This window comes from Bicyclus anynana, chromosome 20 (genome assembly GCF_947172395.1).
Source record: "Bicyclus anynana chromosome 20, ilBicAnyn1.1, whole genome shotgun sequence".
NCBI lineage: Eukaryota > Metazoa > Arthropoda > Insecta > Lepidoptera > Nymphalidae > Bicyclus > Bicyclus anynana.
In genome coordinates, this window is record NC_069102.1 from 6,288,623 (window position 1) to 6,309,678 (window position 21,056).

Below are 21,056 nucleotides of genomic sequence, written 5' to 3' on the forward strand. Positions count from 1 at the left end.
GTGGAATCTTTCGCTTCGTTACCACTTAATCGCAATTAATCCAAAAAAATACGTTTTAACTTTTATCTACTCACGTAAATTAAATTAAATATATTGAAGAGTTGTTTACGGTTTTAAACTCTCTCCACTGTCGCCAAGTCCGCCAAAATTTAAAAAATTTTAAATGACAAATTAGGAGCACAAGGTTGTTGACCTTCACATAGAATAATGGTCTTGTGGTTACGTAGACATAGATATAAGGATTTTGGTCTATTTTTTTTAATATGATTCTATAGTAAATAATTCCTATATTTTTAAAGATATTTATTAATATTTAACTAGCGGACGCCCGCGACTTCGTCCGCGTGGATTTCAGTTTTTCACAAATGTCGCGGGAACCATGATGTTATTATAAATTTAGACCTTCCTCTTCAATCACTCTATCTATTAAAAAAAACCGCATCAAAATCCGTTGCGTAGTTTTAAAGATTTGAGCACACCTAAGGAAAGCGACTTTGTTTTAAGATTAAGCGAAATGTAGTGACATAGAAATGCTAACTAAATTAGCGGACGTATAGTAACTAGTAGGTAGGCAGTGGCGTAGCTTGCCTTGGAGGGGCCCTGCATCAAAGTTAGTTGGGGGCCCCTCGACAGCGAATTTAGACAAACTCGTCTGCGGTCGTACCCTCACGTCGCTGTACGACAAACACATCCGTCGGATACTGACCGACATCAACACTTGCTGACCTGCCTGCTGCCTGCTCATCCCTGAACGGTGTCTGCTGGAGTGCATCCTGTTACATTCAGGTACTTGACAGTGGCGTAGCTTGCCTTGGAGGGGCCCTGTATCAAATTTAGTTGGGAGGCCCCAATAGATGAGCGGTAAATCCCGAAAAATCTGTAGTTTTTGATCATCTATCTATCACCACATAATAAAATTGGTGCCAAAATGTTTGTTGTGACATACTACTTTTTTATCGAGTGTATCATTGAAATAAACAAAGAAAGTAGCTAAACTTATAATTTTCAAATTTTGTAAAATTTTTAGGCTTAACCCGAGAAAAAAAAAATCCTCTTTTGACTTTTGTAATTGTCTTTAGACGAAATTCTGGCTTCAGGTTTTAAGACTATTGTGGTATTTCTGGCGATAGGTAAAAAAATATATAATACTCTGAATGGTTAGAGTACGTTCATTATATCATCATCATTATCAGCCGACAGGAGTCCACTGCTGGACATAGGATTCTTGGATAGACTTCCTAATACTACCGTCTCGAGCCACCAGCATCCAGCGGCTCCCTACAACCGGATTTATTTCGTCGATTTACCTAGAGGGTCAATCATCATTGCGCTTTCCGGTGCGGGGTCCCTATTTCAGCACCTTGGGATCCCAACGTCTGTCAAAATGTGACCTGCCTGTTGCCACTTGCTCAGCGCATCATTTCTGATTCGAACATGCAGAAGAACATGCAGAGAAACTCGATCCAATGACAAGGACGCGAAAAATTTATTAGTCTTAGTAGGTGCCTACCTACAATAGACTTTGTATTTGTACATGATACGATATTGAAAAAGCTTTAACTTCGATACCTTAACCTCACTTGGGTAAGATTGATAACGAACTTACTTTCGTAAATTTACGTAAAAATAAATTACTCGTAAAATGCCGCCTTCCGCGGACGAAGTCGCGAGCGTCTGCTGCAAGTATAAAATAAAACACATCAGCACGTATTTACATTTATTCTAATTTTGTCACTGATGAAATATTTTACATTTAAATAAATAACTTGTATCTACAAAAAGAAAAATTGAAAAAAAATCGAGATTAATTTTCTTTTTTTATTACTATGCTTCACGACGATACAATTAGACATTAAAAAAAAACCTAATGTTGTATAAAATCAAAAATGTATAAGTGTTTTATTTTACCTGGCAACTCAAACATTCAGTTCAGAAAGTGGTAGTGTTTAATTTATATAATTAATTATATATTAAATAAATAATTATATTATTATACATATTGTGTGTATTGCAATATTATATGAATTATGTATAAACACAGAGAAGAGACTATAAATAGTCTCTATTCTGTGCAACTTAAAATTTTTCCGTATTACTACTAAAGCGTGAATGTATTGAGGTCAGGTAAAAAATAGGCCTTACCAGAAAAATAAAAAAAAACCTAGATTGGACCTGGAACTGGATTGAGGACGCCACAAGTGCTTTTTAGTAGTCTGTGCATAGTACTACTCAAGGTTTTCATTTTGCTGGTCACCCTATAAAGGGAATCTTCACATAGTATTCCAACTACGATACAATGACAAAACAGATTTCGCTGTATCTACTCGTACAAGACAATTAACCTTAAGCAAAAGATTACTTACTATCTACAGATTAAAGAATAATGGGCAGATAGAGCGCACGGAACACGACGATGTAGTAGCCGTTTCAAATATAAAACTCAAAAACGAATAGGTACATTCTTGAGTCAGTCGACACGAAGCGTCGCATCAGTTATTTTCAATATTTATCAAGAAAATGGCGTCTTAGGTTTTTAAATATTTTAAAAACTGTTCACAAAAACTGAAGAAATAAGATGCGAGTATTATTTAATAGTAATTATTGATTATTATATTAATTTACGTTATTGTTGTTAGTGTTAAATTTTGAAATACAAACGAAGAAAAAAGTTTGTAAATGTAGATTTCAAGACGCGTGTCATTTTTTCATGGGTTTCACCGGCTTCACCACGCTGCTTGTAAAGACTCTTGATCATCTTTATTCTGTGTTACTATCGATAATTTGAGTTTAAAACACGCAACGGATGAATTAATATGACCTAAATTATCTTGCTTTAAAGTTCATTGGTCTCCATCCAGTACCTACTCTTAGCGGAGGCCTATAAAAGTCAAGCTAATTGCGCAGATTAAAGAATAATTGGCAGATAGAGCGTAAGAAACGCGGCAGGGATGCAGCCTTTCAAATACAAATTCAAAAACGAATACATTCTCGAGTCAGTACGACACGAAATGTTGCATCAGTAATTTTCAATATTATTCAAGAAAAATGGCGTATTATGTTCTCAAATATTTTAACAACTCTTCACAAAAACCGAAAAAAATAAGATTGGAGTATTTTTTTATAGGTAAAGATTGGAGTACTTTTTATAGGTATTCGTATATTTACGTAATAGTTGTTAGTTAAATCTTGAAATAAAAATTATGAAAAGTTTGTATAAGCGGATGTCAAGGACGCGTGACTTTTTTTATGGGTTTCACCGGCCTCACTGCGCTGCTTGTATATCTGCTGCTCATTATGTATCATTCTTTATTCTGTTGCAAAACTCTTAGGAGAAGAATCACGATCCATTTATATCTACATTAATTAATTGTTAATCTAATTCATTTTATCAAAGAGCTATTTGGAATTGTAGCAATTCAGTGGAGTTACCTATCAAGTAACAAATATTTAAAAGATAACTTTTCTACTATACATTACACAAAATATTCTATTTCTTAAATATAAATAAGTTATAGAATTATTTTCTTATACAAGTATGTATTTAAATAAGAAGGTACAAATACTAACAATATCAAAATTTACCATCGTAAATTTAGATCTTAGAAACATTTATTTAGAAAATAGAAATGCACTTACAATTTCAGGACCTTAGGACTTACAAAATAGTTGCTGCTTCATCATGTGACTTACACGCATATGTAAAACTTCTATATAAAATGTATCACGCAACTTAAGAGACTTGACTTAAAAGGCGATTTATAATCAGAAAATTAGAGTATGAAATCAGCTAAGAATTAGTACTGTTTCGTTTAGTGTTGTCTTCTATACGAGACTTTTTATCTAATAAGTAAAAGCTTTCCAGGAAAATTCAATATATGAAGCTTATTCTATTATACTCATCAATCTCCTATTAAAAAGTGGATGCAAGTGCCAAACATTCTTGGCACTCAATTGAAGTAGTCACATTTGCAAATTCAACCTTAAACTCAATACTTAAGGTTGAACTTGCTCTGAATTTGGTGTTTTTTTCAAAATTGAACTATATTTAAAGGCCTTATAGGTATAATTTTCTTTACCAATAAGTCTAAAGCTGTCAAAGCAAAATTGGCCAGTTTTCAAGTGAAATTTTGTACTTATTATACTGCATCCTTTTAATATAAGAGATCAATGATTATATTGAATATTGTGATTTTGACAGAATAGAAACTTAACTAAATTATAAATGCAAATGCGAATTTATATATCCATGACACATTTGCAAACATCTTCACTGAAAAAGACTTTCATAAAGAAAAAAGTTCTCTGTTTTCGTATTCCTCAGGAACAGATATTCCTCAGGAATTTGTCTTGGACAAAAAGACCGATTGCTAATGGCCTTGCACTTTCCATTGTGTTTTTCATTCCATATACACAAAATTTATCAATTTTACTGCAACACATCAAAATAAAACAAACATACTTACCTACTTTATAAAATGAGTATACATTTTGGAAAAATTGGGGAAAAACTCATACTGGTAGGTGTTAACTGTTGGATTTAGTAAATATTGCGACGACAAAAACAAGTTTAAAGACACTGCAAGTGTCCAGAAACACAAATGCCCTGCCTACCTTGACAAATCAATACGAGCCTTAATTTCAATGGGCACCTTGTACGCATAGTGCCATGCCTTAGTTAAAAACCTGTGCACGCCACTGCAGTAACCACGACCAAGATGATCATATGGAATAGAATCTTAAGCACCTAAGAAATTGTGCACATAGTTACGGGAAATTGGTACATATAAAGGCAATCAACGTATAAACAATTTAACACAACACAGTTCATTTCAAAAATAGTATATTATCAATTCGATATTTACAATATTATCCTGAGAATACCATAGATATAAATACGTCGAGACCTGCCTTTGGTACAAAAAGATCATATAGTAAAACCGAAAACGGCAGTGCTTTTAAGCAGAGTCCACATCTGTATCATTCGTCCGATCCAATCGAGGTATTCGTATTGTTGACATGTATTATAATGAATAATGTTAACTATTTTTAAATGTTAGCTTTCTGTATTCTCCGTTGAAAACAAAAAATATTCATGATAGAATTATTTCGATATGTATTCAATTCCCGAGATATAGAATTTTAAAGTGAGCGCGCGGTGATCAGCTCGCGTTTAACGCCGTGACGTCATCATACAACATTTGCTCGCCCGTTAGTCAATTTCGTACTTCTGCCTTACCTACTGACGAACTAATGGTAAGAATTGAAAAAATCTTTTTGTGTTGCAAAGCCCATTTATCGAGGAAGGCTATAAGCTACATAACATCGCGCTACGACCAATAAGAGCAAAGCACCGATCAAAAATGTGGCCAAAACGGGGAAAATAATGTTCGTTCGTCGGTTAGTCTTCTTAATATATAAATGCGAAAGGTCATTCTCACGAAATCTCGAAAACCGCTTGACGTACAAAGATGAAATTTTGCAGGGAGGTAGTTTATAGTTAGTAGGTATCTGCTAATAATGGATTTTCGATAGGGCCGGATTAAAGAGGTCTAGAGGCTCTCACAATTTCCATTGTGTTTTTCATTCCTTCATTCAAGTTTGTATGTAAGACTTTTATTTATTATGCTACAAACTTGATATTCTATTAACAATTAAATTGGGATACATAACCATGATACAAAGCAAGATACGGTCTACCGTAATATTGTAATATTACAACGAGTGACCGACATAAATGTGGACTCTACTTTATATAAGCGGATCTCATATTATGTTCAAAAATAATGTTATTTTTTTCCAATAAACGACAACCAGCACATGGACAATTTTTCAAAAACAACACAAATTGGTGGATACTTTTTAAAATGAGAATGTTTGCTAGTGACTGTTTTAAATAGGTACTTTTGTACACAATTATTATTTCAAGTGCAAACTTGATTTTTAGGGTTCCACAGTCAACAAGTTTTGCCAAGTCCGTCTGTTCCTCTGTGGTTTAGCTCAGAGACTATTAATACTTTACATGAGTACATACATTTGTAAAGTAAGCACACCATCAGTGTCCTTTTAATAAAATCTATAAAATAATATTTTTATTCATGTAAAATGGAGGCGAATTTTTATACTTGTTAACATCTTTCGATTTAGAGATCTAGTGCACTTATCTCTTTTTGTTGTGTGACAAAAAGAAACTTTAGCCGCTTAAAATAAAATTACGGTTTAAAGTGCTAATTTAAAAGTTGTAGCCTGCCAAATAATAACCTCTGTTCTAAATCGGCATTGGTAACGTAAACTCTGCGGAACCCTACACCACGCATGGCCCGACACGTACTTGGCCAGTATTTTTCAAATAGACGCTGCGTTGGTTTGGGGGACAATTAGGAATCTAACTATACTCAGAGGCAAAATATCCGCCGCAAATATACTATGACGCGAGAAAATTAAAGTGGGCGGATAATTGTGCCTCTGAGTATATTATTCTGCAGTTAAAACTAATAATAATTGTGTCACTACACTGCCTTAATGTTACGTCACTTATAGTTCTCCAAATTAACAGCCAATCACTTAAGGCTGCAGAAGTGGTACTTCAGGATAGGAGGGCTCTTGCTCCTCATCAGAAGAATGGCTGCTGGTGTAGGAAGGGCGGCCACTCTTCTCCCTTAGTCAGTACCTGGACAGCAGAGACATAATATTAACACGCTTATATTAGGTCCACTCGTAACTATGTATGTAAAAAAATCTTTGATTAGGATGAAATTTTGCACACGCAATGTCTTCTTGTCATCAGGAGATGATCAGAGTCAGAGTCCTGATGACAAGAAGACATTACAAATTTATAGCGGCATCCCCAAGATGGAAACTGGCTGTTTGAAATCCACCCCCGTGCCAAGGGATATATCAAAAGAATTTTTGGCGGACGTCAGGCCATTTGAAATGCACCCCCATGATATGGATAATCTGACAATGAATGAAATAAAATAATGTCCGGCCGCTCAGAGATTGCGTTTCCCACAGATCCAAGAAACAATAGAAATAGAGCCAGAAAGGTTGATGATGATGTTGACGATGACAGCGACGATTACGTTGATGATGATGATGATGATGATGATGATGATGATGATGATAATGTTGATGATGATGATGATGATGATGATGATGATGATGATGATGATGATGCTGATGATGATGATGATGATGATGATGATGATGATGATGATGATGATGATGATGATGATGATGATGATGGTGATGACGAAAAATGAGACAATGATGACGATGACACCTACCTTCGATACGAGTCGTGACTGTCCCGCTCCACGTCTGCGTAGGGTGTCCAAGGCGACGACACTGGCTCGTTCTCCTCTCGGTCTGTGTTATTACTTGTGCCTGGAACCAATTATTTATTTATTATTTTATGACATGCTAGCCCTTGACCGCGATCTAACCGAAGTGACGCTGCAGTCTAAGTTGGAACAGGGACAAGTTTTATTATAACCATACTTCTGACAATTTCTACAATTTCTACGCGCGTGCGACGGCTGCGGCGGGGCGGGGATGGACTGTCCAGCGAGATGACTGCGCGTCGGCTAGTTGGGGTACCTACGCACTATGCGGTTAACCGGAATGCGCATTATGGATTTCGATACAAAAAAATTATAATTGAAATTCAAAATAAAAATTTACGTTTAAAAGCTTGCAAATGAGGATACAGTACCTTTTTTTCTGTTTCTTGTTCTTTATTTAACGCGAGTAAATATAATAAATAACTGCTACTTCTTCGACGTCCATCTTGGAAATGAGTCGACCCAACCGCAAACCATGACGGTTACTTTCCGGTTAGGATTGCGGCTGTCCGTCACCCGGCTAACCGCAAGCGTAACCAATACGGCTAGCCGCATTCTGGCATAATGACTCTAAGGGTACCAACGCACTATCCGATTGGATAGTGCGTTGGTACCCTTAGAGTCATCACTCACAGTGTTCAGTGGTGGAGCGCGGCGAGGCGGCGTCATGCGTGTGCGCGGGCGCGTGCGACGGCTGCGGCGAGGCGGGCGCGGGCGGGGACGGGCTGTCCAGCGAGATGACCGCGCCGCCGCCCGGCGACCGGTAGCCGCTTGACGACACCGCCTCTGCTGCAACAACACATAGTCACATAAAAACTGAACCAGAGACGAATCATTTCATGGAATCACCATATTGTGTCCATCAAGTGGTAGAGAAAAACTAGCAGAGGCGAGCTTGGGACTCGTGATAAGCCTTTGATGCCTTCGAGAGGGCGCAGGTACGAATCCGGTGCGGGGCATGCAACTTCAACTTTTCAGTTACGTGCATTTTAAGAAATTAAAATATCACACGTCTCATTTGGTGAAGGACAAACATCATGAGAAAACCTCCACATCTAAGAATTTTTTTTTTTTCTACATGTGTAAAGTCTGCCAATCCGCATTGGGCCTAGCATTGTGGAGTAACAGTCTAACTCCTATCATTCGCAGAGGAATTGGAATATTGCTTACCATTTGAGGAATTATAACTGTCTTCCGTTTTTGTGGGCATGTCCATATCGGGGGGCGTGCTCTTGGGCTGGGTCACCTTCCTCTTGAGCGGCAGTTCATCCTCGGAGTCAGACGTGAGGTCCACCAGGGTCTCCACAGCCTTGGGCGTGCGCCCGTCGCCGACCGCCGCGCGTTTGGCGTTGTTCCCTTCCACTGGTATCACTTCTGTTGACGATTCATCAGTATATTTTAACGACCCATTGCCACAGTGTACAATAGACTAGTTGACACTCTTTTTAAATGGACTTAAATAGTTCATTATTGTTCTACAAGATTTAAAAAAAAAGAAGTGTGTGTCAGCTCCGACGCACGAACGGAGTTTACGCTTTCAGATCGACTGTCTAAATAAGTGTATGTTGCCCCGCAGCATACACAATGTACGTCTCAATACCTACGCCTGGAAAGTAAAAGGTGCGCAACCCAGGAGCAGCAGACCCCGGCGTGCTCGCATGTGCACGCTGTTGGCGGCAGTGCACGGTGAAAGGTCGTTTATCGAATTTTACTGCCCATATCGAATTTTTTCATACCGGGGGTAATATAAGAAAATCGCTTCTTAAGGAGTTAACTCCAATAATAATATTTTTTTAATATGAATTATTGGACATGAAAATTTTAGTTTTTAAATATGTTTTTTGACTCTAAGAGCTAAATCGCCTGTGTGGAGTAGGTGTACGGTAAAGATAGGTAGTTAAAACTGTTATTGTTAAAAAGAAATATTTTAGAATAATACTAAAAATAATTCATGATTTTTCAAAAATCCTAGGGGTGCCTAAAGGGTTACAGAGTGGTTGAAGTTATCAGTTTGTAAAATAATTAGTGGACTATTTATTTATTATATTTAAAACATGCAAAAACATTAACAGGAGGGAGTGAATTAGGGGTTGAAAATTTCCATCGAGTTTCATGCGGTCACGCGGACAAAGTCGCGGGCGTCCGCTAGTAAGTTATGAAATGTATTTTCTACCTTCATTTCAAATTGTTTGTTGATAAACAGTGCACATCGAGTATGGCTGTAGTATAGCTGAATGTATCATACCCAGGTCGTCGGATATGAGCGTGACGGCCGGCTCGGCGGCGGGCTGCGGCTGCGGCGCGCGCGCGGGCGGCGCGTGCGCCGACCAGTTGCCGTCCGCGTGCAGCTGGATCTCGTTGCACTCGCTCGCCAGCCGCGGCGACGTCAGCACCTCTTGGAAGTACCTGACGGAACATGACAGAACTTGTCTTTTAACCAGTCATCATAATTATAGCCTATTTTAACGGCTGACTATTGGGACATGTAAATCATTTGTAGGCAGTCAAAGTCGGAAAACATGCCATGAGCAAGGTTCATGTTCGCTCTTCCCATATGGCTGAGAGGTCAGGGGGCCATGAAAGGTGGTTTTGACTAGAGCAGCGTATCCCAACCTTTTTCAGCCACGGACCCTTAGGAAATAAAGCAAAATTTTCACGAACCCCTTTAATAAAATAAAAAGAAAAAATAATCCGATTAGATATTTATTTTAATTATTACAGATAAAAAATAAGTACATATATATACTTATTAGTAGTTTATTGTGAAAAATATGAAAGAAAATTAATGTGAAGGTTGGTGTTGCTTTTAAGTTATAATCTCAAATCAGATTCTACTTGTTATCTGTTTTTGTATATACAAGAGTAGAGAATGCTTTTCACATAGGTATGTGGTTGAAAAAAGCAATTAATGTTTTTATGGAGATATCGGACAATTAATGCTTTGTCCGATATCTCCTTATAATGTGTTTAAATTTGAAATTGATTTCAATGCTGAATCACAGGACATTTCTATTATTTGGTTTTCCTGTGCCGCTGCCAACCAGCCAGTAGTATCAGTAAGATCCGTGTTGAAAGGTCAGACCCTTTCAATATTCAAATTAGTATTTCAAATACGAGACATTAGCATTTACGTATGGTCCAGTCCAGAGATGACACCGACCACAGGTTGGGAAATGATGGACTAAAGTTATGGGCCTAGCACCACGTTGCTATAATTTTAAAGTTGCTTGCACTGGAGGTGCGGGCACGTCACTGCTCGGCACGGCTCCGACATTTTCCCAGTGGGCAGATTTGAATAACTATTACAAGAGCGTGTGACAAAACTCACCCGTCCACAACAAGAGAGTCGTAGGGCGCAGGCCGGTCGCAAACGGGACACAGCCACGTGGGTTTCCGCTCGTTCATCTGCAGGAACAGCGACGCGTCGAAGCACTGCAGGTGAGGACACGCGGCCGGCCGACACGGACACGACATGCGCATCTTGCCCAGCGGACACATTAGCGACACACGCAGCGACGTTGTGGCTATCTCACTGTCGTAGTCTTCGGACAGTTTCTCTTTAACTGTTGATAAAATGGTACTTTTTAATGTAGAAGTAGGTAGTGGGAAGCAGGTAGATAAGCAAGTCGGATTGTGTGTGGTAGCTCTCTCGGAAAAGCCTATGTCCAGCAGTGGGTAGATACAGGCTGATGGTGAAAATGGTACTATTATTTAAAGGTTTCATCTATGTGCGTTGCATATTGCTACTTCACTGGTGGACTTACAAAACTCCTGCGGGCGTAGGATGCACTCTACGTGATAATTATATTTTTGCTAGTGATGTCTTCGATGAGAAATATATTATGAAGATTGAGAGATGACGTCTCTCACTGTCCCTTCAATAGTCCATCAATGGTCTATTGGCTGATGTGATATGGATTATTATGATGCCTATGTGAAAGTTACATGTGTCGAAAACAACTTTCATAATTATTACAACTTTTTTTATAAATACAAAAGAAACAATTAGTATATATATATATACAGAAAATGTGGTTAAGATGTTCAATGTATATATACTAAGAGCAGTCGGATTCATCACCGAGGTGGTGGTTCGATGTCCGCCCCGTTGGTCTATTGTCGTACCCACTCCCAATACAGTCTATCCCGACTAGTTGGTGGGAAATGAGAATATTTGTCAAATTTAAAAGATATGCCAAATATTCTTTTAATCAAAAAAAAGGGAAGTTCCACTCACTTAATGATCTAGTATAGTCCGGATTCTTGGTTCCCTTCGCCTTCAGTCTGACCAACAGTTCTGCAGAGGTAAGCTTCTTGACCATGAACACGCTCAAAACATAAGCCCGTGTGAAGTCCGCCGCCCACGTCACGTGTATCGTGTTTGCTACTGTGGGTGACAGTTTCACTAGGGACGAGATGTTGACTGGTCGCGGCGGTCGCTTTGGCTCTGGTGTTGGTTTATTAGTTGGTATTGGATTCTGGAAATAAGGTTTTTGTGTTCATTTGATGTACAATATTGAGATACCGTAAACTAGGGTTGGGGGCGCCACAAGTACTTTTTAGCAGTCAATATCTTTAGACAACATACTTTCAATATATTTTTTGACACACTAAATTTGATTTAAGACTTTTCATCCAATAATGTAGGATTTCTAGTTCAAATTTTCTAATAAATATTATAAAGATAACTGAGTTTAAAGAAAAAGTTAAAAAATTCTTTCTTTTTCAAAAAATATACAATTTTAACAGCCCTTATACAGACAATAGTAGGCGAGCCGAAGATGGGATTTTTGCAGTTACTCGAGCGCGCTAGATGAAGATTATGGGAATATACCTTGCAAGTTGTTCAGTACCTCCAAGTATCGTCATCAACCCATATATTCGGCTCACTGCTGAGCTCGAGTCTCCTCTCAGAATGAGAGGGGTTAGGCCAATAGTCCACCACGCTGGCCCAATGCGGATTGGCAGACTTCACATACGCAGAGAATTAAGATAATTCTCTGGTATGCAGGTTTCCTCACGATGTTTTCCTTCACCGATTGAGACACGTGATATTTAATTTCTTAAAATGCACACAACAGAAAAGTTGGAGGTGCATGCCCCGGACCGGATTCGAACCCACACTCTCCGGAATCGGAGGCAGAGGTCATATCCACTGGGCTATCACGGCTCCACCTCCAAGTATGAACCCTTAATATTAGTACGTTTAGGGCAACCAAAAAAACTAACTTCAGAAATACTCTGAATAATTATGATGGTTGGACTGCTTTTATGAAATTTTGTGTGCATTAGGTAGGTCTTAGAATCTGACAAAATCTGTGTTGGAATGTATTAAAATTAAGATAAAAATTAAAACTGCAAACTTAACTATGAATAAAAGAGTAAGTTACTTACTGGTAAGGGACACATCTTATTATTAACTTTAACATTAACGCTAGGTGGGAAGTAATCTTCTTGTTCACATGATGTTTCTAACAGACAAAATCGTAATTGTGCCTGGAACAAAAAATATTAATTATAAAATACTACATTAATAATTACATTTAAAAAATGCAGATACAATGTAATTCATTTTAATTAGCCTTACATGGCAACAACCACAGATTAATCAATAATATACGGAACACGACGATGTCGTAGCGTCTCCAAATACGAAATACAAAAAGTAATATATTCTCGAGTCGGTTAGTCTTGTTTTTAAATATATTTAAAATTGTTCACAAAAAGTAAAGAATTAAGATGGAGTTTTTTTTTATTGATTATTACATCATTTACGTAATTGTTGTAAGTGTTAAATTATGAAATACAAATTATGAAAAAGGTTTGTATATGCAGTTGTCAAGGAGACGCGCGTTACGTTTGTGTTTTTAATGGGTTTCATCGGCTTCAGTATGTTGCTTGTAAAGACTCACTCTGGTTACTCTGTGGCAATAACATTACCCCCTCGAAGTGGATATTTAGAGTTTTGTTTTGTGTCTGTCTCTCTTTGTTTGTCTGGACTAGTGTTTGATTTTGGTTTTGAGGGGAGGACGAGGAGGTTTTTGAGCCACATATAGGACTATTTTTCATCCCGGACCAGTCCATGGTTCCCGCGTGATTCGGGAAAAACTTCACAATTTCACGCAGACAAGGTCACGAGCGCTATCTATACTAATATTATAAAGAGGCAAGATTTAATTGTTTATTTGTTTGCATTGAATAGGCTCCGAATCCACTGAACCAATTTGAAAAATTCGTTCAATGTTGGGAAGCTACACTATCCTCGGGTGCTATAGGCTATCCTTGTATTCCTACGGGAACAGGAACTACGCGGGTGAAACCGCGTGGCGTTTGCTATTCATCATCATCATTATCAACCCATATTCGGCTCACTGCTGAGCTCGAGTCTTCTCTCAGAATTAGAGGGGTTAGGCCTTAGTCCACCACGCTAGCCCAATGCGGATTGGCAGACTTCACATCTCTGGTATGCAAGTTTCCTCACGATGTTTTCCCTTCACCGTTTGAGACACGTGATATTTAATTTCTTAAAATGCACACAACTGAAAAGTTGGAGGTGCATGTCCCGGGCCGGATTCGAACCCACACCCTCCGGAATCTGAGGCAGAGGTCATATCCACTAGGCTATCACAGTTTTCGTTTGCTATTATTTTAATAAAATATAAACTGACCTGTATAACATAGTCGAGCTTATTACTAGTGCCAACAATGTCCTTCCCGCACGCGATCTCGGTGGCCTGCTGCGGCGTGAGGTGGAATATGAAGGTGCCCTCCTGCATGCGGCCCGCCTGCATCGGCATCATCGTCGACGGCTTCATCAGCTCCGCCAGCACATCGTAGAACGGTAGCCTGAGGTGCGATTCCACTATTTTACAATTGTCGACGAACTGTTCGCCTATAAGAAGTCTTATTTGAATTTGAACTTTATATTTCCAGGACAGGATCATAATTCAATGGCCCACTACATGGCCAGGCCCCTTCCCTATAAGAGAAATCGCATGAGGATAATAGAAGAAATGTATATATCTCCCTACCAAAGGGGTAAAGGTGGAACGCACACCGACCCATACAACGTCGGCGCAGGTAACCCAGGTGTACCCCTGTATAAAAATATATGGAGATGATAATATGATATAAATCAAGTTTTAACCAGACTTCAATTAATAATTGGCTCAATAAAAGTATGTTTCTTAACGAAAATTACATTTTTTTATCACTCTTCTAGGGCTAAATGTTTGCCGGTGTGCCAACCAAAGTGGCGAAGTAACATTTGAAGCTGTATAATTTATTTTGTACTTATTATTTTTTCTGTTAACAACAAGCTTAACAAACAAGAAAACGAACATACAAATCAATCATAAGTCAACGATCTTAGCTTGATGAATGATGAAAGATGAATTTAAAATGTCGTAAAACAATGTAGCAAAGTTTTTATGATAAAGTAATTATTAAAGTATAGTAATAAATTTGATTATTAAAGTAGAATTATCAAGATTTTTTTAGATATAAGTAAATTGCCAGGTGGTTAGGGTAGGCCAGAGCCAGGTTAGATTGGGCATTCCCTTTTTATGTATCAAACTGTTTTCGATATTTAATAATAATAATAAAATCCTTTATTCAGCTAAAAAAAGAACAAATTAAAAAAAACAAGAAGAAATTACAAACTTATACTAACAGAGCTGACAAGCTACTTAAAGATAACTACTTAAATTACAAAGTTACTCTGTCTGTACTTAGCATAACAATTTAATAAAGAAATTCAGCTGAATGGGGCGCTGCCTCAGCTCGATACTACAGTTGAGAGCTGTAGTGCTGATTTTCAGGCATGACCCCAGGGTAAGCTCACGGACCGATCGGAAATACATTTGCTGCATCGCTAACAATAATTATTAAATAATAAAATTATAAAATAATACACGATTAGTACATAATACATATTAATCTTACATTACCAAGCTTATAGAAAAAGATTAGGAGTAATAATAAATAATAAATAGGGGGGATACTAATATAGAAAAAAAATGCATTGCAAAATATTGGTTTAAATTATATTATTTCGTTATGAGTCTTTCGTTTTATATTTAGAATATATAGAAGATATACTCACTTTTTAAACTTAACATCGGGGTGTACCGGGAATGGTGGCAGCGGCGTGGTGGGCGAGGGGGACGGCATGGGGGCCAGCGTGGCACCGCTGCTGCTGTAGCCGTGGTACATGCCGCTGCCGTACATGGGGTTCTGGCGACCCTGCGTGGTTCACACATTTTAACTGCCCCTTGCACAACACATGCCCGCTGAATATCCTCCACAGACTATATGAGAATATCTTAGCATTCCAAGGATTCACCGTGCAGGTGCCGGGTCCATCGCAAAGCAAAGTCCAGGACTTGTGACTAATGGATGTAGGGTTAAGGAATTCCTTGATGATCGATCAACACTCCCCTTCTCAGCTCCTGTTGTTCTCCCTACTTATCCAAATTTGGTAAGATCCTATTAGAGCAGCTTGGGATACTCGTTCTAATGTAGAACTCGCTGCACTTCTAGAGAGGCCAAGGTCTTTAAGCAAGTTATAGAGAGATTTTGCTGGTAATCCTCTCGCACGTACTTCTACGGCGAACAGACTAACTACATAGCCATTTTTAGTTACTTCATTTGTTAGGTTATAATATTTATTTACTTTTAAACTGTGGTCCTTCGGAATGTTAGGCTCCCACGGCACAGTAAGCTCTACAAGTACTATTTGCTTTGTTCGTTTGGACAAAAGGAAAATGTCTGGTCTAGATCTCGGAATAGCGACATCCGAAAAAAGAAAAAAAAAGAAAAAGGTTATATCCGCTAATATAACCTTTTTCCGCCCGAAAGGCAGAAAACGATTATTTAGATTTCAGAGATTTCGATTTCAGTCGAAGTTCAATTAAATTATATGAGTTTACCCCTCAAAATTTTGTTCCTACACTACATTTTAATTGATACATTAGGGTTTGACGCAAAAATCGCGCTGCCATCCCAACACTTGACAACTATATCATCCACAGACTAATTATTATTTTTTGTCAAGCTGACTGCACTCTGCTGGTCTCTAGATCTACAGCTTGGCTACTTCGTTCGTAACACTCCCGATTGACCGGGGGGTGTGTAGCGATGAATGAAAAACCGACGACTGATGCAACTCACTTCCGCGCACGCATGATTTCACATCTGCACATTCTTTTCCCTCGTCGCTCGCATAGTATGGGAGTGTCAATAACTAACTTGCCATACTATAGAGCCTGTTTGAGGGACCCATAAGACTATCAACAAGAGTATAGTCCAAGTCAATATAAACAATGAAGCAACTTCTAATCTTTAGAAGTTGTCATGCTCAGATATGCCCAGCTGAGATTTGTACTTGCAAAATGTATTTGTATTTACACAATGCAATTTGTCTAGTATTCAAATGTTCTCAGATGCGAATTATACACTTCCAAGTTAAACTGCAGATGTTCACCATACTCTAACAAAACTCTGTCTTAGCCGCGAATACCAACTCGCGATACCAATCTAGAGCTGACTATGAGTACATAGATTTTCACTCTTGTCTTGACTTGATATCACGAAAAAATGATTACATAGTGTGAATTACATTTTTTTTTACATTACATAGGTGGTTGCTGCAGCCTACGGTGGAATGAGAGAATATATGGTTAGAATGAGAGATGGTAGTGTCACAGAATATAATTTTTTGTGACAAAATATCTCACCGTAACCGGCATACTCTGCGCTCGTGAATCCTGTGGGTTTGTGTTGTACCCGCTGACGGCAGGGTGATACATATTTCGCGAGTTTGGGATCGCGGGCGCTAGCGGGTCGTTCCCCTGCGACCCGCCAGATGGCAGCGCCTGGCTGTTCCTAGTGATCAAACAATGTTTTAAAATTAAAATGGGAATTTACAAAACATTTTTATAAAATAAAGTCATAGATAGGTTAACATTTGATTCTAGTCTACTGGTAATGATTTTCCGAGGTTTCCTATGAATAAGTAAATTAGATTTTAATTTTTTTTATTTATAATTTGAACAGTTAAATAATATACTATATGAATATTTGTGACCAATATTATTTTTTCTCATATTTTTGCTTATGAAGTGCAATAATATTGGACAACATGCACATAATTCTATAACAAGTCAATATTTAATCACTGTAGTTACATACCAACACCGCAAGCTCAATACACATGCATCTAAATCCTTAAACTAACAACAATAGATCACATCCCTTCAATATGACCACAACAAATTTACCTTAAAAATAATTTAGTGTAATCTCAAATTGCAATATCGCGCACGCTTAGTGATTGTTAAATTTTATCTAAGCTTTGCCATTAGGCCTTTTATGCAACGAAATCGCAAATTGTAGATAAAATATCAGGGTGATGTGAACATTTAGAGTCATGCTAACAGAGCTAGGCCAAACGCAGTACGACTGAGGACATGACACTTGCCTAGAGGTGGTGCCCTTTTGTGGCCGTGGCCTGATGTCAAATGTTTTTAGACGCGCATCTCCATTTTCGGCAGGGGCACTCTGGGCAGCGTTTCCTACCCTCGCTGAAGATCGTGTTTTAACCATTGTTGACAACCGAATGTTTCATGTCAACTGAAATTCAGGAGTCCAAAAATGGACGGAAATTGCTATAAGTTACAATGGATCTTAATGAGATCCTCTGGAAAATTTCTTGGACACAGAAAGAGCCAAGCCTTCTTATTTCTCTTACCACATATGGCATTTAACAGGACTGGGGGGCTAGCGAATATCTGCAATCCAACAATTACCCATTTAGTTTACAATGGTTAAAACATGTCTTACAGCATTTTAATACACAGACGATGTAGTCAGAAATGTTGATTTAGATTGAGACAACGCTGGCGGTCCCACAATATATTACAGATCAGTTATTCCACTGCAGCTGTAGAGCTTGCTAAGGAGAAAAATTATTTATTAAAAGAATTTTGGCACTGACAAAATAGGAAGAACTGGGATGAGAGGAGCTTTCAGTAAGAGAAATAAGTTGGATTTCCTGTACAGGAAATTTTCCAGAATTTTCTTTTCATTCACATATTATTTTTAATCAACAAAGTTAAGTTAAATTGTATAGGGGAATAGGACCACCATAAAAAAAATACTACTAAACTTCAAAATTACTTTTGCAAGTTCTTTGTTAAGTTTAAAATTAAAAGTTACAATGAAATATCTACATAGCCAATTCTTGCTTTTAAAAATGACAGGCAAATCTCAAGTCTAATGATGATATGGATCATGATGATATTAGTAAAAAATATTTAATGATTCACTACAAAAAATTACAAGTGATAAACTTATTTGAGTGCACTCATTGTGCCTTTAATATGGTATAATTTTATGTAATATTTATAGTATGAGCTTAACTTTGAATAAAAAATACAGTTTAACTGAATGTCTGTAACTACAGTTTGTGCGCTGTATCATGGTGCAGGTGACAGTTGCCTTATGATGTTCATAATATGTACTATTATCGTGAATCGCTGCAAACTTTCAAGAGTGAAATTAACTGTCACTCGCACCATCCTACAGCGCACAACTATAATAGTTAGAACATCAGTGTATAGGCAAAACTGAGTTTAGTTCTGTTGTTTTTTCTGATGAGTTTGACTGAAATTTTGAATACACGAAACTGTACAGTAAAAACTAAAGGTTTGTAGCCCATATTAGAGTAAAAATAATTTGTCACTTGAATTTTTTATACTACTTAGCTAGTATTACAACATATATAATAGAATATTGTGTCCTTAAAATTAGAATTAATGTTTTAAACAGCAAAACAAAGGAGACTTTCATTATAACAGGGGAAACCAATTGACAATTTTCGTATGTTTAAAAATTATAAGCAAGGACAATCCAAAGTAATCACCGGCTATCCTACAGTTTTGGGCATAGTTGATCAGTTTGTAGATATCATTAGATTAGAGACATTAAACTAGGCACCATTGAATTACATTTAACATTCTTATTTTAACTTGCGGTATCATTAATAGTTTTTCCATGATGCCAACCATTAAATAGTGACAAACAGAAAGAAAATGATTTATAGTTACTCCAACTTTCAAAACAGTTTTATAACATCACTACATTAACTGCTTGTTTCAGCTTTATATTACTAAAGATACAGATACTGGAGAAATTATTCATTGAATGAAAAACTAAATGATACATGATTAAAAAATGATACCAAAGTATTGGTAAGATACTGAATTCATACTACAGTAATACAATTATTGAATGTAACACACGATGTAAAGCTTCATATTAACAGTTAAAAATATTAAAAACCCTACGATTTTTTCGAAAGGAAAAACAGTTGGGACAATTTAGTATGTACACAAACAAACCGGTGTCTCTATTCTTTTAAAATATATAATGATAATAACTGTAATACTTTTAATTCAAAACAAATTATACTACTAAGCACGCAAACAAATAGAAATAATTTAAAACTACAGAATTTAAAACACAGTATGGATGATAGTGAAAATAGACGAATTTACTCACCATGATATTGCGTTCCCGTAATCGTAATAAAGATTACGATTACTCATATTAAATTTACAACAAAAACTGAAAAATATTCTTAGATTTCCTTCACTATTTAAGAACGTCAATCACGAAACGCCATCACTTGACGCTTGTTGGTCAACCTGCAGGCGCCACATTGGTTTTGGTTAAGCATAGACAAAGGCAGACATTTTAACGAAACTTGAGACATTAAAACTGATTATAATTTCAATCTATGTAAATTTTGTAAATTAAACAATAATTTAATCATGAAACTAGTTACAGAAATTATTTTAAATGCGTTTTATTACTTTTGAAAGGATAATAGAGGTGTATTTCCAATTAAAACTTTCGACTCCGAAAAGATGACCATAAACCACAAAAATTGACGCAACATCCTTTTCCGCATAGTTAGGGTTGAACATTACATTTGGAAACGAACTTTTTTCAAGGATTTATGTTTTACAAATATTTATTAATATTTATATTTCTGATATCTTTAGATAATCTTTATTCGTTTAACTTAAGTTTATGAAAAATATTACTTTAAAATAGCACTTTTTTGTAAACGTAATACATATTATAATATATGTGTATAATCTGTGTATATGTGTATGTGTATAATCTGTACACTTATATTTCTTTTACATTAATCACATGAAATAAATAAAATATTTAAAATCTTCAACATGAAAATCTTGAAAATGAAAAGTACAAAATCACGACAAAATATCTGAATAAATACAAACATTTATGCACAGAATGCACGGATGAACAGTTACCCTGGATTAACTTAAAATACTATAAATTACTTTAAATCCATATCTAGAATATAGGTTTTTACTAACCGGATTTTCATATAGTTTTCACAGGTATATTAAATTAAGTCTAAAGAAATAGGCTACTCGCCTGCTGTATAAAACTAGAAACTCTAATCACATTTCTATTTGTGACAATAATCTCGTAATTGTAATATTTTTATAAAACAAAATTGTATTTTTATCACGTCACCGCAAACGCCAATCATAAACTGTGACGGCATTCGCTACAAGACATCGGTTTGTGATTGGCCCTTGCGGTGACGTGATATATCACATCACTGCAGACGCCAATCACGCAGTTATCTCTATGACTGACGTCACTTGCTAATGT

General features: G+C 37.0%; 1 protein-coding gene across 5 annotated transcripts; it reads right to left on the reverse strand.

The window, feature by feature from the left end:
* Window positions 1-1,704: 1,704 nt before the first annotated feature.
* On the reverse strand, window positions 1,705-20,069 carry LOC112046718 (E3 SUMO-protein ligase PIAS3). Of its 5 annotated transcripts, none has more exons than XM_024083478.2 (13): window positions 19,902-20,060; window positions 17,821-17,972; window positions 17,078-17,225; window positions 15,445-15,575; window positions 14,009-14,186; window positions 12,735-12,836; window positions 11,578-11,818; window positions 10,669-10,903; window positions 9,586-9,746; window positions 8,511-8,714; window positions 7,974-8,129; window positions 7,284-7,383; window positions 1,705-6,667 (listed from the first exon to the last, which is right to left on the reverse strand). In XM_024083478.2, exons 2-13 carry the CDS (start codon window positions 17,943-17,945, stop codon window positions 6,661-6,663), a joined length of 1,788 nt encoding a protein of 595 aa, XP_023939246.1. In that variant the 5' UTR covers window positions 17,946-17,972; window positions 19,902-20,060; the 3' UTR covers window positions 1,705-6,660. The 5 variants fall into 5 exon arrangements, with proteins under 5 accessions (XP_023939246.1, XP_023939245.1, XP_023939244.1 ...); XM_024083477.2 differs by having other exon boundaries at window positions 7,974-8,126; window positions 15,445-15,584; XM_024083476.2 differs by having other exon boundaries at window positions 15,445-15,584; window positions 19,902-20,059.
* Window positions 20,070-21,056: the final 987 nt, after the last annotated feature.

Bases quoted from the DNA above. Each gene is read 5' to 3' on its own strand.
- LOC112046718 (XM_024083476.2), bottom strand. From the start codon at position 17,945: ATGGTTAAAACACGATCTTCAGCGAGGGTAGGAAACGCTGCCCAGAGT. The intron at 15,585-17,077 runs GTGAGATATTTT...TGAACCACGCAG, and splicing joins CGCAGAGTATGCCGGTTACG to GGTCGCCAGAACCCCATGTA. The intron at 7,384-7,973 runs GTGAGTGATGAC...AATTGGTTCCAG, and splicing joins GCGCTCCACCACTGAACACT to GCACAAGTAATAACACAGAC.